A 27,508-nucleotide genomic window follows, 5' to 3' on the forward strand; every position below is an offset into this window, starting at 1 on the left:
TAGATAAAAAATAATGTTAAAATTTTATATGATTAAAACTCAAATTTCATTAATACTGTATACCTCTCTTCGGTAAACCTAACGGAAGAAGTCATGAATAAGAAGCAAAGGACTTGACCTGATGGCATGGGAAGTGAGCAGTGGCCATGCACTTAGAAAACTCCAAAATTTGTGAGCTGTACAGTGTAGAATGGCAGTCACTACTTACAGTGGTCCAAACACACTTCTTCTTTAACACACTTCAATTAAATACATATATTAGAAAACTAAATACTAACCATTCCCATTCACTCACTCAAGAATCCAAAAGTAAAAGAAAACCAATATGCCACCACTTTCCTTTGCCAAAATCGGATACAGCTCACAATTTTCAGATGCTTGCTTGCGTCTGACACAAACCATTCTAAGCATCCCAAAGGGTCAATTACGTCAATCTTCACTTTGCTTAAAAAAAAACACACACACTCTTCTTTTCTCTTACGCGTTAATCAATACACTCCTATTTTATTTAATATATTTATTCTAATTGCCTCACAAAAATTTAAAAACAAAATGGGTTTTGCGTCTCCTTCAACATCCTGCTTTTAAGTTTCGGCAGACACAAACTGCACACCTTCTATTCCGAATATCTTAGAAACATAGCAACCAACCACCTCCTAGCCACCACCACCACCGCCTTCGCCACCACTCTCTCCGTCTATTATTCTAATCGACTTCCTTCTTCTTCTTCTTCTTCACTTTTCACCTTTCAATCTCTAAATACCATTCTTTGCTTCCACTGCTCCTCTCGCCTCACATTATCTTCGCTTCCGTTTTTTTGTAAGTTTATTTTATTCACATTTTCTTCGCCACTTTATCATTCTCGTTTTTTTCCTCTTTGTTTTCCTGCTCGCTACGGTTTCGGTGAAACTGCACAGTCAACTGCACGCTACGAATTATTATTTATTTTCTAAATTTTATTTTCTTATATTTGGTCATGGAAGGAGAACTTTATCTTTTTCTTTTTCATTTTTTTCTTTAAATTGTCGGTGTGATTCTGTGCCTGCGGTTCCAACTGTTGCTGTTTTTAGGAATGAGAAACATTTGGTTCATTCCTTGGCACATTGGATAATTTTACCAAGATTAATCGTGGTGGCGCTAATCTGTGATGCCTGATTTCGATTAATTGGGATCTAACTTGGGCGATAAAGACGGTTAGGCATAATAAACAATCATTACGAAAGCTCACTTTTATCTTTTGAAGAATAGAAATGAAAATGCCCACTAACTTGCTTTACTCTCAAGTTTGAGCAGTGAGTGGAGTGCAGTGGAGAGAAAAGAATATTATGTGGCTTTTGATAGTTATGGTGCACGGCTATAGCATGCGCACACCTCCACATTAGCCAAGTGCGGTGGTTGGTTTCGTTAGATCTCGGAAATCGCCGTTACATAAATACCACTTCATTTCCATCACTCCCACTCCAGCACACGCAGAAGCAGTGCCATGCTGCTTCAATGCGTTTCACCAATTTAGTAATTTCGTTCTATCCACATCCAAAACCTTACTACAACTCAATCTCTTTTTACCTCCCACAATTACATTTTCATACGCACTACGCTACAATGCACAGTTATTAAGTTGCATCCCGAGGTAGTTTTTTTTTTTCATATTTCTTTTAATATTTTTTCCCAAATTAATTAAGATGTTTGGAATTTTTAAGATGTAAAAATTGAAGTCCTACTTGAAGATTTGTCTTTTTTGTTGTTGTCATTTGAATCTAATTATCTTGAATGGTGGTGGAATTGATTATGGAGTTTGCACCGGAGTCTGTTTCTGTGTTAGTGGGACAATTTTGTGTGGTGAAAACCTAATCTGAGTGTTTAACGCTACGTGGCTTTTTTAGTTTGCGATGGATCGACGCTGGCCTTGGAAGAAAAAATCGTCGGAGAAGGCTGTGATTGAGAAAGCAGCTACTGCATTGGATTCCTCCGATGCTTCCCACAACCAGGTATATTTGTTTGTTGGCATTTTTCACACAAGAAATATGTTCAGAACTTTTGTTCCTTTGAAAATTTTCCCACCTTGAGTTCTTTCTATTTGGCAACTGAGTTCTGTTTTATTTTTTTTTGTCTCAGTCTGACTGTTTTAGCAATTTTTAATGTCTATAGTTTTTGCCACTTTGTGGATGTTATCTTTCTCAACTTTCCCATTCTTAGCAGGCTGTTAAACATGTATTCACTCTCTAGTGTGTACGTGTGTCTAGGAGTAGAACATGGATTGCCAACTTTATTTGACTACAAACTCTTATCCTTTGTTTTGATTGATTCAACAATGTGATTTTACTTAATGTTTTTTTTTTGTCTTTTCTATTTCTTTTTCGGTTCACATGTGTACAGGATAACAAGAAACCTAACTACGTCCAAATCTCTGTGGAATCCTACACACATCTGTCTAGCTTGGACGATCAAGTGAAGACATATGAGGAAAAAGTTCAGGCATTGGAGGATGAGGTCAAGGAAATTAATGAAAAGCTGTCCGCAGCAAACTCCGAGATAAATACCAAGGAAAGCATGGTAAAGCAACATGCTAAAGTTGCTGAAGAAGCTGTATCAGGTAAAATGCTTCATGATTTTATTTACCATCTTATACATGCTAAAGTAGCTGAAGAAGCTGTATCAAGTATTATATATATATATTCTCATCGTTCTTAATGTTTTTAAAACACTGCAGGCTGGGAAAAGGCTGAATCTGAGGCTTTGGCATTGAAGAATCATCTAGAATCTGTCACTCTTTTGAAACTCACTGCTGAGGATCGTGCAACACATTTAGATGGCGCTCTTAAAGAGTGTATGCGACAAATCCGAAACCTTAAGGAAGAACATGATCTGAAAATACAGGAAGTTGCTCTCTCAAAAACCAAGCAATTAGACAAGATTAAGGGGGAGCTCGAGGCAAGGATAGCAAATTTTGAACAGGAACTTCTTAGGTCTGCTGCTGAAAATGGGGCCCTGTCAAGGTCATTGCAGGAGCGCTCTAACATGCTAATCAAATTAAGTGAAGATAAGGCTCGTGCTGAGGCTGAAATTGAGCTTCTTAAGGGCAACATAGAAGCATGTGAAAGGGAAAACAATTCACTTAAATATGAACTACATGTTGTTTCCAAAGAGCTTGAAATTCGCAATGAAGAAAAAAACATGAGTCTGAGGTCTGCCGAAGCTGCTAACAAGCAGCACATGGAGGGTGTAAAAAAAATTGCTAAGTTAGAGGCCGAGTGCCAAAGATTACGAGGTCTCGTGAGGAAAAAGTTACCTGGTCCTGCTGCACTTGCACAGATGAAGCTAGAAGTTGAAAGCCTGGGCCGAGATTTTGGAGAAAGTCGATTAAGGAAGTCCCCTGTGAAGCCTGCTTCCCCTAATTTGTCTCCATTACCCGATTTCTCTCTGGAGAATGTGCAGAAATTCCAGAAGGATAATGAATTTCTTACAGAGCGTTTATTGGCAATGGAAGAAGAAACAAAGATGCTGAAAGAAGCTTTGGCTAAACGCAACAGTGAATTGCAGGCCTCAAGGAGTATGTGCGCTAAAACACTGAGCAAACTTCAAAGTTTGGAAGCACAGTCTCAGACAAGTAACCAGCTGAAAGGATCTCCAACATCCACCGTCCAGATAACTCACGAAAGCATTTATAATCAAAATGCAAGCAGTGCACCAAGCTTGGTCTCCATGTCCGAAGATGGAAATGACGATGCAGTGAGCTGTGCTGAATCTTGGTCTACAGCAATAGTTCCTGGGCATTCCCAATTTCCTAAAGAAAAGTGCACTGAGGAATCAAGCAAATCTGAGGTCTCTAATAAGTTGGAACTAATGGATGACTTCCTGGAGGTAGAGAAGTTGGCTCGTTTGTCAAATGATTCCAATGCAGACGCCACTGTTTCAGTTTCTTCAAACAATAAGACAACTGACACTGTGACTGATGATGTATCAGAAGCCCGTATTGGCAAAGAAGGTCCGTCTGAAAAAAATGGCAATTCAAATCCACTGCCAAATAAAGTGTCTTCTGATGCTTTGATGTCTGCCCCCGATCCTCAATCTGATGCTAGTGGCTTGATGTTAACAGAACTTAGATCAAGAATATTACTGGTTTTTGAGTCCTTATCCAAGGATGCTGACATAGGAAAGATTGTGGAGGGTATTAAACATGTGCTTGAAGATTCGCATGACATTACTATCCGCCACTCGGTGGATGCCCATCCTTCTGATGCTACGTGTGATAGGAAGGATGATCCTGAAGATGCTGGCTTAAACCTTGAAAAGGACATCATTTCATCCCAGCAACCCGGAGAACATGTGCGTATAACTTCAGATTTGGAAGCTGCAATTTGTCAGATTCACGAATTTGTACTGCTCCTTGGCAAGGAAGCAATGACATTTCATGACATCTCTTATGATGGAAATGAAATGAGGCAAAAGATTGAGGACTTCTCCGTCACATTTGATAAAATATTAAGCAACAATGCAAGTTTGGTACAGTTTGTTCTTGACCTGTCCTATGTTCTAGATAAAGCAAGCGAGTTCAGATTTAATGTTCTCGGCTACAAGGGCACAGAAGTTGAAAGTAACAGTCCTGATTGCATAGATAAGATTGCTCTGCCTGAAAATAAATTAGTACAAGACAATTCATCTGGAGAAAGATATCAAACTGGCTGTTCCCATATTCTTAGTTCGTCTTCTAATCCTGAGGTTCCCGACGACGGGAATTTGGTCTCAGGTTTTAGGGTGGATGCTGCATCACAAAAACTGTCAATGCAAAAGTTTGAAGAATTGAAACTAGAGAAAGAAAAAGTAGTGACTGATCTTTCAAATTGTACTGAAACTCTTGAAATAACCAAGTCTCAGTTGCTAGAGACTGAACAACTTCTAGCTGAAGTTAAATCACAATTGGCTTCTGCTAGAAAATCAAACAGCTTGGCTGAGACGCAGCTAAAGTGTATGGCAGAATCGTACAAGTCTCTTGAAACACGTGCCCAGGACTTGGAAACTGATGTGAACCGTCTGCAAATTAAGATAGAATCTCTGGAGAATGAACTTCAAGATGAAAAGAAGGCTCATGAAGCTGCTTTGACTCGGAGCAAGGATCTAGAAGAGCAGTTACAAAGGTAAGGCATCATCTAATATCTGGGTACAAGTACAGAAATCATGCGTTGCAACCCTAATTACTGTCCATTGATGACATATTTTCAGCATTTGTGTTTATGTTTGATCAAAATTGGAATGTCATGAAAAGCAGGGGTGTCATATATCTAAATTGATGGAAATCTCTTATGCCGGTTCAAATTCTGATTTGTTTTACTGTCTGTCAGGATTGATTACTCGGCAGCTGATGATGACCACAAGACTTCGCATGTAAGGCTCTGATTCTATTGTGGATATTAATGACCATGTTGAATTTCGCATGTCATGTTGCAGAATGTTAAAAGAAAATTAAGTTAGGAAAATATAGGCCATCATGATGGTTAAAAATTTCATAAAGTGTGTATCTTAGAATGTGTGATTTCCTTGGATGAGTTAAAAGTCTAAGATTGATCTCTATTGTAAATGCAGGATAGAGACTTGACAGCTGCTGCTGAAAAGCTAGCCGAGTGTCAGGAAACCATACTTCTTCTGGGCAAGCAGTTAAATGCTCTACGTCCACAAACTGAGTCAATCGATTCATCGTACAGTAAGTTAAACCCGAATGATGAAGGATTCACAGAAGATGAACCCACCACCAATGGTCCAAAATTTCAAGAATTAGGGCAGATGGAGATGGACCATGCTGCTTCTGCTTTTGTTCAAAGATTGAGTTCGGAGTCTCCGTTACATTTTTCCAACAGTTTATTTAGCCCTTCGGACAGCGAGTCTACCCTTCCAGCCAGATCCCCAGTACAGCATTCTAAATCAAAACCAAAACACAGACCCACCAAATCAGCCTCTTCTTCAGTTTCTTCTGCCACTACACCCGAGAAGCATGCAAGGGGATTCAGTAGATTCTTTTCACCAAAAGGAAAATCCGGTCATTAAGCTTTGCGCAGGTTCTATTTGAATTCATAACGACTAAGCCACTTGGTGGTGACTTATGCAAAGCACCGAGGTCCAAACCCTTCTTGTTTGACAGAATTGAGATTTGGGGAGGTTTGTGTAATTAATTAAGGAGGGAATACCGTGAGTGCCAGGTGATTTTTGTATGTATGGTTGTACCATAAGTTTTCTTTCTTTGCTTTCCATTGTTTTGCCCCTCTGTTCTGTAATTTAATTAGCAAAGGACAAACCTTAACATAGTATCTGAACTTTACAGGATATGTTGAATATGTTGTATTTCACAAATTTATCCATACCATAATTCTTTCCCAAGCAAGATTCAATGGTTCTGATGAGTTTTCCGTGAAAATATTAAGCAGATATACTTTTAACTTATTTTTGTTTAGACTACCAATACTTCATAAATTTATACTTAGACAGTAAATTCTTTTATTTTATTTTTTATAAATTTAACGGAAAATAATTAATTTTAGTTCTTGGTCCATTGGCATTAAAACTTATATTCATTTTTACTATAATTTTATTATCTTGGTTGAACGGGTATAATTAAATTATGAGCACTTTTCGTTTTTTTTTTGTAGTTTTAGTAATAAAAACTTTATAAATTAGAGAAAAAATGAGTATTAAATTAACAACTAAACTAATTATACAAAATACTAAAGATAAATAGAAATTAATTGAAATAAAGCAACAATAATTTGTAAATAATGTAAGATAATTAGATAAAAATATCATATTAAGTATTTTATGATAAATAAATTTACTGTAATATTAAGTATTCAGCAAATAAAACGGTGTACCCTTTTGGACAGTTTTAATACACCTACTATTGTTGATGGGAAGCCTTTCTTAAGTATTTTATGATAATTAAATTTACTGTAATGTTTTTTATTTTCAGAAAAAAAAATTAAACATTTAGCTAAAAATGCATTGTTTCCTTTTGGAAAAAAATAGGCAAACAGAAAATTAGCTTCAGTGTAGATTCTGAACGAATTTCATGTATATGGATTTATTTTACAAACATGAGTAATTCAGAATCATCAATTTCCTACCCTTATACGTTTGGGGGAGCACCGACACAGAACCATCCTACATTAGTGGGGGCAGTCTTTGTTTTGGGCCATAGTCGTCCTTAATTTCTCTGTTTCTCGAAGAATATTAATAAAGACAAACAAGTCCTCAATGCAATTCCCAGATTTTCTAAACCTCTCAAAGGTTAATAAAAAAAATGTGTATGAATTATATCAGATATAACTCAGTTCTTTCATAAAAAAAATCTCCTTCTTCTAAAATGTGTTGTATAAGAAAATTTAAGTAACGTTTTTATTGCATTTTAATTTTTGTTTTCTAAACCTTTCACACGGAGAATTCAGCTTATATATAACCCCCGCACGCATGTGTGGCCCTCCTTATTCTGAATTCAACCTACTAATTTAAACTATGGAAATATATATATATAATATTAAATATGCGCACGAGGCTATATACGTACATAAGTATTAGTTTTATAACAAATAAAAATATAAAAAAAACAAATAAGGAGACAACAGGGTCATTAACAAAATTTTAAAATGAAACTTTTATCTTGACAATTTATTATTTGTAACTTAAGTAATTGGAAATTCATATTTTTATATGGAGAGATTCATTTATTCTATTTGGATAAAATTTGAAATATTTAATACAAATCAAGAAAATAATAAATCTTTGCCGCCAACATGTACATATATAACATTAAAGTATGACTTATAAAATAATTTTACAAAAATAATAAAATTAGTGTTGTTAAAATGAGTTAGAATCCACCTATCAATTTGACCAATCACATATTTGAGTCGGATTGAGTTTGAAAAAATATCATTTTTTATAGGGACTAATTTAATTTAATTGTTTATTAATTTATGTTTCAATATTATATTATTAGTAACACTTTTTTTTATTGTGTTGTAGATGAGAATAAAGAAAAATATGTAAGGTGATTTTAATATTATAAATGGATAACAAAAATGATTGTTAAGAAGTGAACTTTAAATCTAACGCAATCTTACAAAACCGACTTGAGTTGATCTGAGACTCCCAACAATGATCAATTTTATAAACTTATTTATTCGTTGTGTTTTTTTTGGATTGTTTTATATATATTTTTTTAATTATCTTTGGAGTTTAACATTGCTTTATACTAAAATTATTTAGATTTGAATTACCAAAAAAAATTATTTATTTTAAATTTGAAAAAAAAGATTGTAATTAAATGAGTCAGTCAACTCGTTTAACCCACTAACATATGGTAGGTTAGGTCGAATTTAAAATTTTTTGAGTCGTTAATAAATTAGTCAAGTTGGATTGACTTACTAAACGACCAACTCGTGATTAGCCGAACCAAGTCGAACGGAATTATTCGAGAGTAGCAATTAAAATATATGATTGAAGAGGAATGTAAGAGTCTTTTTACACTGTAAATATTTTAAATTAAAGAGAGATACATTATTAAGAATATATAATAATTATCACCTTTTGCTATAAGGACGTATTTGTTGGTTAGAAAACATCAGAGCAATTTGTCTCTTGGACCATAATTTAACATATCGAAAATAAAGTAAATAATTTGTAAAATGTGTGGACTACTCTGTCACTTGGAAATAACTTGTTCACAAACATTATCCGCAGAATCCAAGATTTGGTCTGTTGGGTACTCCTGTGCGTGTTCTTTTTTATGGCTTAGTGATTAATATTAAAATTCCTTTAATTATAATTTAAAGATAACATGTCAATGAATTTTAACATCGATTAATAATAAATGTAAAAGGTGGTTTTATACATCAATTATGAGTCTAATAGATAATATTCAATATAAATTAAAAATAGTACCAATCTAAAATAGAATGTTTTTTTAAGAAAATAATTTAAAATTCTAAAAAATGTTCACTAGACGAAGAATCATATTCAAAAGCTTTGTATTTATGTTTACAAGAATGATAACAACAATCAAACACACAAAAACGATATAGATCTCAAAAATCCAAAACATGAAAAAATAAGTGTGTAAAATATTAAAGTAGATTTGAAACAAAAATGTGTAAGAGTGGTGTGAAATTGAGGAAGAAGAATGATAGTGCAATGGAGAAAGAGAGGATGATGCTTGGAAAAGAGGAAAAAGTGAATTGATGCATTTGAGATGATAATAACTATAAATGACAAAAATGAGAGGAGAGGAAAGCTATGGAGGTGCAATTTAGATAGAAGAAAATTTTTTCCCCCAAAAGTAAGTGAGGTAAGAAGTGGGAAGGAAAGTAAGAGCTGGTGTTCTAATATAAGAGATTATTCATGAATTATTATTTCTAATTTAATTTAAAAAGTAATCACTACATCAAATATCTCTAAGGAAAAAAAATTATTTTTACAAAAACTTTAAGTCAGGATAGACTCTCATACCATGTTAAGAAATGAACTTTAAGTCTAACTCAACTCTCCGGCTTATAAACTGAGGTTTCCACTTACTTGTATATTATAAATTGGCCTTATTTCTAATTGATGTGGAACTTCCAACAAACATGATAATTGTTTTTTAACTGCTATAAAAAATAAATACCTTATCAATGTAATGTCCATTTTTTTTACCACAATTATAAAATCTATCAAAATATAAAATATAATATTTACAAAAAAAATTTTGCATCTGTTTTTTCATTTAATTTTTATAAAAAATAATATCATATTAACATATGAATTCATATATTTAAAATAAGTATAATCATGACACACATTTATATTTATTTGGTATATTATAAGAATAAAATAATAATAGAAAAGTTTACTTTTGTGATTTTTAAGAAGAAAAAAAAATTAAAAAAAGTACTGTTAAATAAATTTTAAAAAATTATGTGTCAAAATATATTTTTGTTATAATAATATTCTATAAATATGAATAAAAGATATGATACTTTAACATATAAATTTTTTATATTTATTTAATGCTATTTTTTTTATCTTTTTATTCTCTTTTTTTTAAATACAAAATTTACTATTTTATCTTTATAATATATCACTATGTTATTCTGTCTAATGAATAAATCACCAATCACTCCTAAATACTGAAGTTATAAATAATAGTTGAAAAGCACGTATCTCCAAATGCTTCCCATGCGATTTTATTTTGTTGAATTAAAATGTTTGATGTGATATTTATTATTTACGTATTAACTTGTACATTAACTATAATATATATTACGTTTATATCTATTTATATTTACGTGACTTTGTTTGAATTTAAAACTGTATCTATAAGGATCAGTATGTTTATATCAGGTCAATAATCTTTCTCACCTTCCTTGTATTCTACTACGTTGTCTTCTAAACTGAGATCATGTGAGGCTTAAGTCTCCCATATTAATGAAAAGTTTAGGTGTCTATAAAAACATTATGGTATTCAAGTAAGTAGGTAAGACACGTGTAATATTTGATTAATGAATAGTGTATACTTGGTAATGTATACTCTATTTATTGTATTTTAATACACCCTTATCAGAATGAGCCTCGGTCAAATGTGTATATTATTCTGAGGATGACATAACTCTGATCCTACAAAATACATGAAACATTATATAAAAAATTTAGATTTAAAATGGGTTTGTTATAAAGGAAAACAACGAGTGTATGAAAGTCGATTTTATATATTATCTTAAAACGTTAGCAATAGATTTTTTTTTAAAGGTTTAGATGGTGACTGATTGATTTGAATCGTAACAAAAGAGGAAAGTAAGCAAGATGAGATTGATAATGCATCATCACCACCACCACCACCTATTTGCTATTCGCCATTATTTTCTTCAAACTACACCTACTACTTCATCATAATGTTGTTTGTACTCATATTTGATATATATTCAATGTAACGTGAATCGATTCCAATGATTCAAATTATTATGATATGATGTGTGTTGACCTTTTGAAATGCGCCAATTGTTGTATTGTATCCATATCAATATCCATAATCCCGAAAAATATGGTTGTAAAATCATAATAACACCATAACCTAAACACCACCGAGTATTCTTTCTTAGGTTTTCTTATGAAAAAATAAAAAAATAATAACATAATTTTTTAATAAAACATTAGTTTATGCTTAAATTAATTAGATAAAAAATTATAATTAAATTATATAGTTTATATTTAAAAAGCTTATTTTTCTTTTTTTTTGTTATGAAAAAATACGGCCATAATGGTTAAGGTTGAAGGAGGAACATATCAGTGACCTTTTTCGGAGCTTGCCACTCTAAAATTGTGAGTAACCTGGTGAATGACCACGATACATCACTTACCCCTGTTAAAACCCACCTACCCCATTAATAAAGGTTGTATATTACCTAATTTTATTTTCTCAAACCATTCACTCAATTTATCTATCCTTTTTTATGATTTCTATTAACATTACATTCCCCGTATTTTTCTACTATATCTATTATTTTCTTTTAAAAATTTTATGATATAAATTTCATTTTATTATTTTAAGCGTATTAGCTGTGTAAATGTAGTCGCCCAAGTCCAATTGTACTAATTACTCGTTAGAACTTAAATTTGGACTCGTTTTTTTAACACAATAAAGTGAGAAAATTAAGATAGAATGAGTAATCTTAATTGTGCTTCCTATAAAAAAAATCATTGGTTGAAAATTAGTAAGTGTTTCGAATGTGGTTGGAAAATTACTCTTTATATTCTTTTTGGCTTTTAGTGTTATATTAAATATCCGTTAAAAGAGTTTCTTTTATCCTTTATCTTTAGTTTTCAAGTCGAATAAGTGAGTGTATATCAAAGACATTCCGTTCAATCAAACGTACTCTATAGGTTATCAAAGTAAAATCTAAAATTCCTAATAAATATAATCACATGCTTTCTTGTTTTAACTTTATGTTGATAAGTTAAGTGAACTTTTAATTAATATTAATCTAATCATGACTAAAAAATATTTAGATTTATGATAATGTTGCTTAATAATAAAATTACCTATCAGCTTAACGAAATACTGTTCGATATACAAAAATTCGAGATTGGTGTGATCTTTCACATTTTTTTAAAGCATTGACTAGACAGTTACTTAATGAAAGACCAATCTAATTTTTGTATTCATAAATAATTTGTTGTTTGTGCGGATGAAATAGACTATTAATTATCTCACGCGGAATGAGTTGAATTATTGATTTATTCTATAAAAAGAATTATTTATTTTGCACTATAGCCGATAAAAAAAATAATTAATAAAGAATTATGATTATTTTGTTTATGATAAATGTATTAAAGATAAATTGAAGAGAAAAAGATGTGAACCAAGCATTGATGATATATTTTAGAATACGAAGTTGGAAGGTGCAGGACGCAATAGAATTTGGGGCCAGGAGAGGGATAAGATAAAGTAGGTAATGGGATGATAAAGTAGTGATGCTTATAAGAGAACATGTGAACTTGCCTCTACAAATATCAACCTTATGAGGGTGGAACCTAACCCTTTGTCCTTTTTATCTCTTAATAATTCAACTCATAACACTTTTATTACAACAATATTTCTTTTCTTTTTTCACAATTATAATTTCCAATTTTTCTTATATTTACACCATTTTTATAAGCTTCTTAAAACAAATCTTTAAACTAAATCAAAATAATTACTCTAGATATGATCGTAAATAAGGAAATTAGTGGACCAACTTTTAGCAATATATGTACTTGTTTGGGCTTATTTTGATGAGATTATTAATCTTTCGTCCGCCTAACAACACAACTTTTTTGTTTTGGTAGAAAGAAAACAATTTTAAATGTCATCATCTATACGTAACTCTACAATATTTCCTTATTTCGATTTTTATTCTACGATATTATAAAATAATAGATAAAACTGAAATTATGTAGTAAATTAAAGTAATGCTTAATCTTGGGAATCTGTACTCGTGTTTAATATAAATACTTATTATGCGGGTTAATCAGAGAATATTGTAAATAGTGTTTAAAATTCGGTATTGATTTTAATTGGTTATTTTTAAATAATTTTAACTTTTAACAATACATGCATCTTAGTTAGTTATAATTTAATAGCTGCATACTAATATATCAGTTAAAGGTAAGTAAGAGACAAATAGAATTGGAGGCTAATTCTAATTAATTTTACAAAGTAACATACCAAAGTTAGTGTAAAAAAATATTTGTTATTATATATAAGGACAACTTCATCATTTAAGTTATATAAAAAAACAATATATTATAAAATAATGTATTATATGACACTTAGTGATAATAAATATTTGTCATTAATTCAAATTTATTGATTAATCATCAATGATTAAAATTTTGTTGATAAAATGGTAATCAATAAATTATAATTTTTTTTATAATTATCAATAATAAAAAATATGGTTAAATATGTTTTTGGTCCCTTAACTTAGCGAAAATTGGAATTAGTCCATCTTCAAAACTTTGGCCTAATTTAGTCCCAAACTTTCGAAATGTGTGAATTTAGTATTTTAACTAAATTTTGCGTTTGAAACATCAAATAAAGTTAACAAAATTTCGGGGACTAAATTAGTACAAAATTTTGAAAAAGAACTAATTCCAATTTTTGTTAAAAGTTAAGAGACCAAAAACATATTTAATCTTAAAAAATATGTTAATAAATATCAATCAGTAAATATAATTACTAAATAATTTTAGTTGTTGAAAAAATGTCTGATTTGACTTTTTCTTTTATTTTCTTTTCTTCTTAGTATTATGTTGCCACAGTTTTTTACTAGAGTGATTCTCGCTTCTCTTTTTTTTTCTCATTTTTCTCTTTCTCCTCGTTTTTCTTTATTCATTTACTTTTAATATATAAAAAATTTTGTCAAAATTTTGCCTCTTATTTTATTAACAAAAAAAATTCATTAATAATAAAAATTAAAAATTACCAACGAAATTTATTGTAGAATATATTATTTACGAAAATATTCGTCAATAATAAAATATAGCTTATTAATATTTATTGAGAAATTTTACCAATTCATTTATTATGAACTAAAACATTTATCAAAAATTTAAATTATTTGGATTACCAACAAATTTATTTTTATTTGTAAAAATATGTTGATAATTATGAAAAATTTTAAACAACTGTATAAATAAAATTTGATAAATATTTATTAAAAAATAACAAGTTGACTAAAATTATACAATACGATGTTCAAGTCGTTCAAAACCAATTGATGCTTCAAGGACTTAAAGTGCTGTAACTTCAAATTAAGACATCCCATTTTTATGTTTATTTTGAATTCTTTTAATTTTGCATAGAAATGAGGAAAAAAAACTATTTCATGTACATTTAATGGTTTAGAAGATAATTATCGAGTACATTTATTTAATGGTTTAGAAGATAATTATCGAGTACATTTATAATTATTTAATATTAATGTATTCATGTAATCGTTATTTGTTATTTTACGTTAACATTTATGTAGATATTTTCTTTGGATTAATATTAAAAAAATGTATTTTTTACACTAAAGTTTTTTAAAACATTGTAATTTTTATTGTAATTATTATTTCAAAATATTTAGTTAACATTTAAATAGTACGTTATAAACATATGAGTATATCTGTATCTCATAAAGATAAATAAAAATTTTATATTCGACATGAATGAATATGAATTTTCCCTTCACATAATAAAAAAATAAATATAATTAAAACATACTATTATTTTACCGTTCAACATTTTTTTTATACATACTTTATATTTATTATTTTATTTTTAATTTTTTTTATAATATAAAAGTTTATATTTTTAATGACCAAAATATTTTAAAACGAGCTTTCAAATGATATATTCAGTATATGATATATACAGACCTTAATTGTTCGCCTACAATTACAAAGATTGATTATAATATATTTAATAAAAAGTCTTGAGTAATATGTTAAATAAAAAATATCTATTTTATTACATCTTGTACTATGATCAAAATAGAATGTCTAATAAGAAAATGTAAAAGAGAAATTAAGTGAAAAATAAAATTTAGTTAACTTATATTTTTAGAATAAAAATTTAATCATGGTTATGCTATTATTGAAATTAGGGTTAAATATGTTTTTAGTCCCTAAACTATTGGCCGTTTCTGGTTTTCGTCCCTCTTTCAAAGTAAGGTACAATTTGGTCCTCATTCTTTTCGAAACGTTCGTTTTAGTCTTTGGAATTTTGGTTTTAGGCGTCATTTGTTGCTAAATGAGGACCAAATTTTTAAACAGTGTTTAGTTTTCGAGGACTAAAACGAACGTTTCGAAAATAATGAGGACTAAATTGTACCTTACTTTGAAAGAAGGACAAAAACCAGAAACGACCAATAGTTTAGAGACTAAAAATATATTTAACTCTTAAAATTAGGATTTTGGCTTAATAATATTTCTTTTATTATCTGACTTATATGTTTACACTTCTAAAAAAGAAAATTGAAAAAAATTATGTAATGTATAAGTCACGTCATATTTAATGCAAATCCCATAAAAAATCCAGACAAATCATGTGACGTAATCCCATTATATATATAATCTTGCTCTACCAAAAGAATCTTGTTCTTATTCCATAATTTTTTTTTTTCCATACACAACACACAAGACTACATGATCGATTTAGTTTTTTTAATGGACAAACTGCTTTTGTTTTTGCTTAACTGTTAATGGATATATCTAAAAAGTGTTTGTAGAAAGTTAATATTTTTAAACATGCAAATAATTATATTAATGAAACGAATGTGCAGACATATCAAAAGCTATTATGTATATTTCATGTTGATGTTTTCCCTAACAACTTGACAATTAATGGTACTTCATACTCTTGTTTCTCGGCCTTTTCCTTTTTCCCATCTAAGATACAAATTTATTATACTCTTTTATAATTTCTTTAGTTTAGCCTTTAGTGGTTCAGTTTTAATTATGTATTACTTTAGTTGTTTGCAACAGATTTTGAATAATTTTAATAATAATAATAATAATAAAAGTATATTTTAGTACTTTTTATTTTCACACATTACAAACTATTAGGAGATCGACTTATGAGTCTTATTATTATAATATTCTAATTATAATAATCAATTTTAAAAATGAAACAATAATACTAGAAATAAGAAACGTTGAAATTAATAATACTTAATTGTAAGAAATTAAAAAAAAAACTCATTCCAAAGTATCTTCTTTTCTTTGATTTTTTCCTCACTAGTTCTCTCTCTTAAGTCAAATTGGATTGAAAATATTTTTAAATAAAAAATAAAAGATGGATTTATTTTTATTGTGTTATGTATATATTTTTTATTATTGATATTCTCAAAACAGATTTAAATTTACAATCTAATCTAGGTCACAACACGTTCAAAATTACATTTAAAAAAATTAAAATTTTAATACGAGCCAATTTTATACCATGGGATTACATCCTATTTTATTAATAAGTAAATCAATCCATTTAACCCATCAATCTATAATGAACAAAATCTGTTTTAATTTTTTAAATTTACTAATAAGTGAATTAGACTACATTATTAATTTATGATGAATTGAATTAGACAAGCCAAGTGACCCATTTTAAGAGCACATTACCTTTTACATTGTCACCTATATACATGGAACACCTCAAAGCACTGAATAGTTACATATTAATATACCAAGAACCTCCTAGCCATCAATAGCAATCAATGGATTATAAATTTATAATCATCAATAAAAATGAAAGCATATAAAATCCTCCAACAACTTTTCTGTAATGTACTGGTAGGAGAGGATTAGATTTTCAGCATGATGCTGATGTACTAAATCCTATAATATGAATTAAGTCACATAAACAATAAGGCTTATAAGTAGTCACTTATATTAAGTCACATAAACATTATTTTAAAAATTATATTTATCATATTATTATTGGTTAATCAAGTCAAAATTTCTATAATAAATAATGTTTTGACCAAGAATATATAAATAATGAAATATATATAAAAATGAAATATTTATATTAAAACCTCTTTACTCTTATACTTTTAGTGTAATCTTTTTTTCTAAGTAAGTTTTGTTTATTCATAAAAATAAACCAAATTCATCAAGAATAACACTCTAAAAAGATAGAAAAGAATTTTAGAAAGTAAAATGAAAAAAATGAAGAAGAATAAAAAATAGTTTTAGGTTGAGAAAATAATTGATTTTATAATTAAGGTTTTGTCAAATAATATATTTGTTGAGGAAATGAAAATTGAATATAATATTAAAAAGAGGAGTGTATGAGATAACACAGTGTAGGTATGATAAAGTGAAACCCTGGGCCTTCTTCAATTTCCTCCTTTACAGTGTGCTAAGGGACCCTCCCTTTTCAAATCAAAACCTCAATTTTCCTCCATGTGCCTTTCATATTTCTCCCTATCACTTATCTCAACATTTCCAGCCAACAGTCAATACCACAAATAAATCTTCAAAATTAAATAAAAAACTAATTATCATATAAGATAAAAAAATTTACAAATATTAAATTTATCTAATAAAGAAATTTTGCGTCAGAGTTTGAGGTTCATCTATACTAACAGAAATAAGTATATTCTAATAGGAACCTAAAAGAAAAAATAACTACCAAATACTGAATTTGCATTCAAGATAGATAATATTTTATTAAATATATATACTGTCTCTCTCCAAAATAAAGTTAGAACAGTATTATTTATGTTTTTAAAATTTAATTCAAGAACAAATCTGTTACTGTCAAAACTTTTTAAAGGAAGAAGAATGTGTAAACTTTACTATTAAAATTCTCTTTCTCGTGATCAAACAGTCGGATCAAAGTGATTGTAAAGTTTCAACGGTCATAACTGTTCGTGTGGCATATATGATTCAGAGCAGACACGGATCAATCATCAAATAAAATAATAACATCTAACAAATAAAATAATAACATCTAACAAATAAAATAATAAGATCTAATATTTTTTTTGCCACTCCAATTTCGTTCACCACATAGAGAGAGAGATTTTGTAATGTATAGGATTAATTAAGTCTTCATCTGCTGATACAATTGTTTACAGTTAATGCTATTATAATAATTCTGAGTGTAACTTTCATTTGTATACGATAAGGGTTTTGTTTAAGAATTTATTTAATAAGAGTGGACATATTAGACATGCTAAAATTATCAATATTTTCAAGAAAAGGAAACAATTTTTGGATGATGAAATATTTGAGTTCAGATAAGTAATCCTTTAATTAAAAGATTTTTCAAACACAGATGAAACTTCCCCTTTCTTTCTTATAGGCACACATTATTCAAATTCAGATTATTCTTTATAATAAATACACAAAAAAAACAATTTCTATAAATTTTACCTACTAAGCAATTATATGTATTTTTTTTCAAGCTAACGAATAAAATAGTCCGTGTGCTAATTATATTAAAAAAACTACATTATTATCTCGACATAAATTATATTATGCCATAAAAAGTTTGTAAATTTTGATAACAATCATCTTAAAAATCATACACAGAATAATTTTTATTAATTGATAATCCATAAATTTTGACCGTGAATACATAATTGTTCACAAAAGAAATTTGAAAAATATAAATGTGGCTTTAAAAAGAAAAGGGAAAAACATTTTCTTTTATTGACTGAAAATATAAAATGTTTTCCACTTACAGTAGTTCATAGGTATCGAGCTTGTAAACAGAACATGATGAGCGCAAAAAGCACAGAGAGTGTATATTTAGTGGGAGATGTTGGAGGTGAAAGCAGTGAAACCGATAATGTTACAGAAGAGAAAGAAAGGAGAAACAGAAGAGAAGAGAGAGATATCTGTATTTATATATGTAGATAATAATATATGGATCCTCTTGATTAATTCTCCAACAGGGTACATTACTGGATGGTTCACCTCTGTGGAAAAAATTGGTGCTTTCTAGTACATTTACAATCTAAACTAGGACATAATGACAACATTGTCTCATGGTCGAACTCGGTGAGGTTTGAGCCTCTCTAAAAAACAAACCTCAGTTATACACATAAAGGAAGAAAGAAAAGGAAAAATGGTGGTAGGTGGTAAGATGTTCATCGGAGCATGGAGGTGAGAGACTCAAAAACGTGTTGTTGGCATGGAATGGTGAGACCCTTTTCGTGATCGAAGCCAAACTCTTCTTCAGCCTGGTGTAGAAGTGTTTGGAACTCAGGGCGACTGAGGAAGGAAATAGGGACTATATATCTGCTTCTGTTTTCTCCGACGTAGACAACAAAGTGACCCTTGGGGACGTCCAAGCGAAGGCCTTCATCGTCTTTCCTACCTAAGCTGGAACACCTCTTGAGGATTTGCTTGATGAGTGCTGCTTGAGGGAGTTTAGTTGATTTTTTCAAAGCCATTGTGTTGTGGGTTTGGAGTGAAAAAGAGGTATAGGGACAGAATAAGGTTGAAGAGAAAAGTTGAAAGAGGTTGCTGTGAAAGGGAAAAGGGAACGTGGTGGTATTTATGGATAGGTTTGGGAAGAAAAGTAAGTGGTAGATTCACAAACAGACTCATGTGGGGTTGTGGGGACAAATCAAATTAGCTTAGGACCGTCTGGGGGGTCCTATGGCTGCTTAAGGGAGCTAAGAACTTCCCCTTGTTGCCCTTTCCAAAGACACCCTGGCCCCTCTCTACACACTTATTATTTCAAATATACATATATTTCACACTGTCTTCTGTGTTTACTTTACCTAAAAATACCACCATCCATGTAACCATATCATGTTTAATGCTTTCATTGTAGTCAGTCATTCAAACTTTCATGATATAAAATTAGATTTTTTTTTTTAATTTTCATAAGAGCTAAAAAAATGTGAAGTGGATTGTCCTATTTAACTGTTGTCTTAAATATGCATTAGGGTCAAATGGAGTTATAAAAAATCTCATGTTGATGAGTGACATGACAAAAACAATACTACTGATAAAAGAAATTATTATTATGATAACTGCAATTCCCTCTTATAATAGAAAGAAGTATGCATGCAAATAAAAACTTTCATATGGAAACTATGAGTACTGAAGTAAAGTTATATAAATTTTTAAGATATTGAATGTTTGTATAGTTTAGATTTTATCTCTTGCCGACGTCTTTTTAATATATAAGGAAAGTTTATAAATTTGGAAATTACACTGCCTTGGTCATTCTTCATTTTTCACACATACTAATTACGTGAAATTTTCCATCGGTGGTGATTTTACATTCAACATCCTTCATCTTTATCTGTTCTGCATAATTTTTATTAATTAAAAAACAAAACAATTTTTTCTATCAACGTATAGCTTCCTCAATTCATAACTCACAGTTAACTTAATTTATGTATTTTTTTCTAAATGACGTAAGATAGAAAATAGAAAGATATATTGAGTACGATTTTACTAAAAGTCGGAAAGAATAAATGTATTTGTCGTTTATATTTGCAGTTGTGGAAATAGGTAGAATAGTGAGAGGAAGAAGCATCCCCGTAGTTTCCCATGTTTACACGAAGTATTTAAGAAAATTTGCAAAAAAATAAATAAAATGAAAAGGTGAATGATTTTACAAGACCCATTTCTTCAGTGCAGTAAATGGGCCGTGGTGAAATAATATCCGTACATTGCATGCTCTTTTGCCACCATTTTCAACGCCAGGGATGGAGAGTTGCAGGTTTTCTGATAGCTTTTTACAATTCTCTATTATGTCTAAATTCATTTTTCTGATTTATTTAAATAGAAAAGTCCGACCTGTGAGAGATTTATCATTAAAAATTATGAATTTAGAGAAGGAAAAGGTTTTCGGATTCTATTTTAAGATTTTTCATGTTTTTTATTTGTGAGTTGTGAAATAATATGTTAAATGTTTCGTGTGCATCTAGGGCGAAGGTACCTCATGGATACAAGATGTGAAGATATGAACAAGATCTCAAACCTATGTATAGAACATTATTAAATGATTTTTGAAGTATTTTTATTGTATTATTGACGTAAAACTTGTTTTGGTGGATCTAAACGTACTTTGGTAGGAGTACTAAGATCTAAACGCAAAATTCCTTATCAGCATATAAGCAGTTTTCATCTTTGAAAAAATTATCGTAAAAGTTAGGTTATGTTTGAGAGAAATATATATTATTGATATATAGTTAGAGTACTATTTATCCTTGTAAAAAAATTAACTACTCATTCAAGATCTAAGCAATATTAATGTGAAATATATTAAATACAATATGCTTTTGATGTTGAGTTGTTGAAGTTGGAAGAGATTGATTTTGTCGATAATGAAACCAAAATGACAATTTATGAAGAATAAAATTTGTCACGTGATCGTGGATTGAGGACACCTTCACATAATTTTGAGTGGAAGATTTGTTAAGTTTAAAGCTCTTTTCTTCTTTGAAAAATTTTAGTAATGATAATTATAACTCTTGATTGGTTTGATATAATAATAAAAGAAAGATTAGGTAGATTAAAAAGAAGGTGAGTTGTAAGAAATGGATTGTGTGGAGTAGAATTATCCGTAATTGAGAATGAAATGGAGCGTGGAAGAAGGATAAAGAATTATTGAGTTGATAGTACAAACACATGCAATGCAATGGAGCTTTGTTGGGGTTATGAGATGACAGTTGAATGCAGGATTTCACATGCTTGCATTAATCTTTCCTGCCACCACGGGGGAGAATTTTTCTTCAACTTCATGTCCTTTCTATTTCATCTTTTCTCTTTTCTATTATTATTATTATTTTATGATTAATAACAAAATTCTTTATATAGAAATCACCACCACTCTACCCTTTTCATAGCAACATCAATCTATTTATACATATGTCTATCTTCGTAGATGCTCACACTTTTGTCAATCCAAAAAGCAACCTAGTTCCCTTCACTTTCTTTTGCAACTTCAATCCCTCATACATACAAATCAAAATTCAAATCATATATTCGCGTACCATGCTTCTTGTACTTTATTTTCTATTACGTCCCAGGCATAAATATTCAACAACTCTAAAATAATGAATTTTTTTAGCATGTGCTATTTTTTAATATTTCATTAACATATATTTTTTGAAAGGAAGAAAACATGATTAAATGATAATGTTAGGATAGAATTGATTTTGAAGATGTTAGACTTCATCCAATGAATTACCTCTAAGCTTGTGGATTGAAATTATTGTTTCGTTGTTTCATAACTTTTTTGAGTCTATCAAAAGTTCCTTTGTAAATATATATATCATTCGTTCACAACTATCTCTCCTATCAGAACTTTTTGTGTTTCCGACAAATAAAATTAACAATTAATTAATGTTAGGTTATGAATTGATTAATTTTTTTAATAAAATAGTATTGATATTATTTCGAATAGGTAGAAGTGGTAAAAACAATTGTTCACCTCCACCCCGAAGACAATACGGACGAGACTCCTACATGTCAACTATATGTTTTGATGATACTTAATAGTTTATGGAACAATTTTTTATTATTTATTTATGATTTCATGTTTCGGTTTTAGGAAAATCGAATTATAATAAAACATTTATGACACTCGTACATGTCAACAAAGTCACCATTTTTTTATCTCATTTGGATATACTTTGATTATTGAAACATGATGTCTAAAATAAACAGTTTCAAAACCTTTTTCCCACGTCCTTTCATGGCCAAACAGGAGTCGTGTCTATAAAGTTCGATATTGAAGTTAGCTAAGTCATCAGATTATATAATAAATGTTGTAATTAATAAAAACATAATCAATATATCTCGTAGAATGTATAATTTATACCATATTTATGGACCCTTATTTGAATGAGTCTAAGTCATGTGGCATGATTATCTTCACCCGCCGAATTTGACCTTTATTGTAACTTAGTCATAATTTATTAACACCAATAACACGATTGACATGTTTCTTACTTGGTCAAAATATGTTTGGTCCGAACACATGTGGACTTAAATGAATGAGATGTACTCAAATATAAAAGGTATATGCAGTGATATGGCCAAGGTGTTCTGAGTCATGTAGAAGAGATTAAGTTGTTGAAAAAATGTGAGTGAGTTTTATTCCGTTGTTATATTGAAATGCGTATGAGATGTCTATAGCATTCTTTATTCTTCTTTTTTAATATTTCATTAACATATATTTAATTTAGAAAAAAAGAGAGTGTATATTTATTTAAAAATGGAAAAAGGTGAGAAAAATGAGAGTTGAAAAGGTTAGGATGATAAAAAGGAAAGTTGGAGTGATGATGGAGAAGACGATCACATGCAGAGAAAGAGAGGTGGTAAAGGGAGTGGTCCTGTTTACAATGTACGCTGCGCAGCAAACGCATGCAGCAGAGAGAGGGCACTAGCAATGGAGAAGCAGGGGTCGCAATCAGCTATAAATTGGTCGAGAAAAATATTAAATGTGGAAGGACTTGTGCACTTGGCTCTTTCTGCAGAATAACTACTCTACTGTCACAATTCACACCCAATATATATATATCACTACCTACGTGGCCATCTCTAACTATGTGCATGTGTATGTCTATGTCCATGCTTTTCTTTCACTCCATATATCATATGCCTCTCATCTCAACCAGTAGTACCTTCGTTGTACGTATCTCTCTGTATCTCTATTACCAGGCATCGCATGTGATCATACACCACTCTATTTCTACGTTTTATTTTTCAGGTGTGGAGCCATGTTTATGACATTTTCAATCGCTCACTAATAAAGTCATCGAAAGCATCGATTTTTCTTACTAATCTTATGATCATTTTTGTGGTCTCATACAACTTTTCTTTCGGACACGGAATCTCCTTCTACTAATTCTGAGGCAGGAAGACGTCCACGGCATTCCATCATTGGATGATGATGATGATGATGATAAGACGTCTACTTATCATTATTATTTCGTTGGACGATGATAATATACATAATAATTACAAAATTTAAAGATATAAAAGCTGTAATGTAAGACTTGTTACGGTGGCATAATAAATGGTAAGTAAGGGTTGTTTGACTTGGGCTCTCGATTTCCGTATGCATGGAGATGGGTGGCTGGTAATAATAAATACAGTGGTGGAAAAGCTTGAAAGCGTATCCTTTCTGAAGGGTGAAGTTATGAAGAAGCCTTAAATGTGAAATGTGAAGGTTGGGCCGATGTGTTGGTAGTGATCAAAGGTTGAGTCTTGAAAAGAGGCTACCCATGTTCTGTGACTGAGATTGGTTGGTATTCGTTACGAACAACGAAAGCAGGAGATGGGATATGTTACCCCACCAGGCTCCAAGGAAACATATATATATATTTATAGGGAGTTAGTTTTTCTTTTTCACATTAACTGTGGTAACAACCTTCCCCTGGCAGGCTCTGTTGAGCACATGCAGGCACGTTACTTTTGCACTCAAAGGTGAAGGGACATTACGAGGAGTATAAGGACATGAAATGGCAGTGGCAACAACCTTTCTCGAATTTACCAAACAGCATTCAAAGTCACGGTTAAAGTTTTCCCTAGTTTTGTACTGGAGCTGATGGTGCGTTTCTTTTGGTTATACCAGAAAGAGGTGGTAAACAGCAAGTTGGATTATGGAGCATTTCTGAATGGAAATAATGGAAATGGTATTTCTACATGTTGCTAAATTAAAAAAACATGGGTCCTAATACATGATCCACTAAAGATAGCCTTAACAGGTTTACCTATTAAGTGCTAGACAAGGATTAACGAAAAGCATCTGGGATAGAAAAAAATCAAACATCGAAATTGGAAAAGACAGAAGAAAAAACATGTAGGTCTACACCGACAATAGGCATCCGTTTTCATCACTCAATACTCTCGAACAACCAATCTCCTTAATGTAGCTACTAGCTTGGTGGGTGGCTACCCTAATGCGCAGCCTAATATTCATTAATACTTATATGGTGAGATACGACGCAGTATCGCAAGCTTACACTGATGAAGACGCACAGACGTTAGGTATATATGCATGAGTTTATGTTGTTGCAGGGGAAAACAGAATTGACCCCATCACAGCTAAGCTTGGAATCACGAGCACCAAAGGTCTTTACCATGTACCTCTAACATGCTCCAGCACATGTGCTGTATGACTTTAAAAGAAGAGAAGAGAAGTATATCATCAGCATCGAATTCGTTAGTTTGCAACAAAAGCTTCATCACTCTATAAGACCTATGCTTAGATGGGTCCAATTAAATTTGATTCAATGAAAGTCTTATCTACCCAATTCAAACGAAGGAATGGTTTTCAGAAATTGTAAATAGCGTGTGATTTATCTAACCAGATTGAAAAGAATCATAATGAATATTTTGAAACACAGAAAGAAGGGAGGGGTTTTGAGAGAGACCTGCATGGAGAAGAGTAGACAAGAGTTACATATTGTGGAGCCCATAGAAAAGGATTGTTTAGCACGTGAAAGGTTGGATGTTATGTTCACACAACACAAGCTTCCTAGGAATCTTATTAAAAAGAAAATCAACAGTACGTGTGTGTAAGTAAAGGTTACCCAGTCTTCCCTGTTGAAAGAATTATTGTATGCCGTATACCTAGTACTCCACACTTCAATTGTTTTTTTTGCTTTGCAACTTATAAACTCAATGCTTGCTTTAGGACTCTAATTCTTTTTCATCCTTATGTTTACCAAAGTTTCGTATGTATTTTTGTCGCACAAAGATTGTGTTTTTTGGGGTGTTTCTTGGCAACTCATGGGCCATCGTCTGTAAAAGCCCACTTACTATCTCCATAGCCATGGACTAAAATCAAGAAATCAGATCATTCTTTCACTTAAAATAAAAACGAAAATAAGGTAACGCATCTCAATTCCTAATATTAGGATATAAACAAAAATCTTATATACGATAAAATAAGAGATGAACATAAATTTATATACATAGACTATATTTATTGATAAGAAACATTTTGAAATAATACCAAAAATAAATCTGTGAGAATTTGATTAAAACAGACAATATTTTACGTTTTTACTTCTTCCAAGTTTGTCTTTAATCGATGAGTATAGAAATTATGTTGAGGTGAATGTGTTTATGTTTTCCGTATATATTAAGGGCACAACAACTTGCATTGTTTCCCATTCAGCCAACATACTGCAACATCCGGAAAATAATTGATTATCCACACTCTTATCACAATGTTCTATTGCATTAAGATGTCATAAGTAAAAATGCCAAATTCTATACCTCCTTGTAGATCATCAATCAAGGGAAAAAAAAGTAGACATTTATGTCATAACATAGACATGATATACATGTCAAATAATTATGCACAGTTTAATATTTAGTACATTATAAAACACTTTTATTTCATACAACCTATGACAAACACAAACTAAAAGTCTTAATTCATATATCTGTGTACTTTAAAAGACTAAGATTTGAATTACAATTAATATTAAAATCTATCTATGAATTTATTATTTGTGATAAAAAAAATTCTTGAGATTATTATATTAATATTCAGTTATAAATCTGTATTTTATTTTCTAAATACACCCATCGATTCTGAAGAGCAATTCGTTTTCATTTGGTTCCTCTGCCTTTTTTCAGCCCTTTTTGTTAGCAAGTTGCTTGGGCTTGTATTACTATACATATGGGCTTCGATCTGGGATGTCCACGAATCAGAGCCCATTGACTAGAATTAAGAAATCAGTTCACTCGAATAAAAAATGAAAAGGAAAAATTGGATTACGAGACAAAATGAAAATGTCATCTCAAATTTTCAATATATATAAGTATAAAGTCAAGAGGTAAAGAAACAGAAAGAAATTTTGAAAAATTAAAAATGAAAAAACAAGAATATTACATGCCGTAAATTTTCAACATAAATATAACGAAATTCACATGAATAATTTGCGTATATTTATTAATATTTATAATATAACTAATTATGTTTAAAATATTTTATACTATAACTACTTACATATAATCGACTTCATATTAATATTTATGCATTTATTATAACAAAACTAACAAGTTAAAAATAAGTTTATCAATGATAAATAAATGTATTTCTCTGTTCACTTATTTTCATTTTCTTTTTCTTAATCTAAATACTTTCCTTTTTATTCTTCCTTTATTTTTTTTCTTCATTTTCTATTTTCCATGTTTCAATCCAATCCAGATAAAAACCTTTTATTTTCCATCCTTCTATCCAAATCAAATAAACATCAGTATAGTTTATTGGATGTAACCTTGTTGGAGTTTCTCCGTAATTGATGGAACACCACAATTTAAGCAATCTTCGCGTTTCAAATGTATTAGAAGAAAAAAATTCCAAGCTCTTGAAATTCATTACGGACTCACGTTTAAGGATTTAGAAATACAAGGAAAAGTCAATATGTATTCTTATTTTGAAGTAACTATACCATTTTATTATTTTGTTTTCTGGGGAAAATATTAAATTGCACGGGGAAAAAGAATTCGTTATATGTATTTTATTTTA

At 30.3% G+C, this 27,508-nt stretch overlaps 2 protein-coding genes across 3 annotated transcripts; one reads left to right on the forward strand and one right to left on the reverse strand.

The window, feature by feature from the left end:
• Positions 1-305: 305 nt before the first annotated feature.
• Positions 306-6,373, forward strand: LOC124826874 (filament-like plant protein 4). 2 transcript variants are annotated; one of them, XM_047299822.2, is made up of 6 exons: positions 306-1,630; positions 1,884-1,988; positions 2,377-2,593; positions 2,711-5,135; positions 5,340-5,382; positions 5,581-6,373. In XM_047299822.2, exons 2-6 carry the CDS (start codon positions 1,890-1,892, stop codon positions 6,037-6,039), a joined length of 3,243 nt encoding a protein of 1,080 aa, XP_047155778.1. In that variant the 5' UTR covers positions 306-1,630; positions 1,884-1,889; the 3' UTR covers positions 6,040-6,373. The 2 variants fall into 2 exon arrangements, with proteins under 2 accessions (XP_047155778.1, XP_047155777.1); XM_047299821.2 differs by having other exon boundaries at positions 306-819.
• Positions 6,374-18,868: 12,495 nt separating this feature from the next.
• On the reverse strand, positions 18,869-19,527 carry LOC124826865 (SAUR-like auxin-responsive protein family). Its single transcript, XM_047299808.2, has one exon. The coding sequence runs from the start codon at positions 19,443-19,445 to the stop codon at positions 19,140-19,142; it is 306 nt and encodes a 101-aa protein (XP_047155764.2). The 5' UTR covers positions 19,446-19,527; the 3' UTR covers positions 18,869-19,139.
• Between the last annotated feature and the right edge of the window lie 7,981 nt (positions 19,528-27,508).

This window comes from Vigna umbellata, chromosome 2 (assembly GCF_029865625.1).
Source record: "Vigna umbellata cultivar VRB3 chromosome 2, Vumbellata_1.0, whole genome shotgun sequence".
NCBI classification, from domain to species: Eukaryota; Viridiplantae; Streptophyta; class Magnoliopsida; order Fabales; family Fabaceae; genus Vigna; species Vigna umbellata.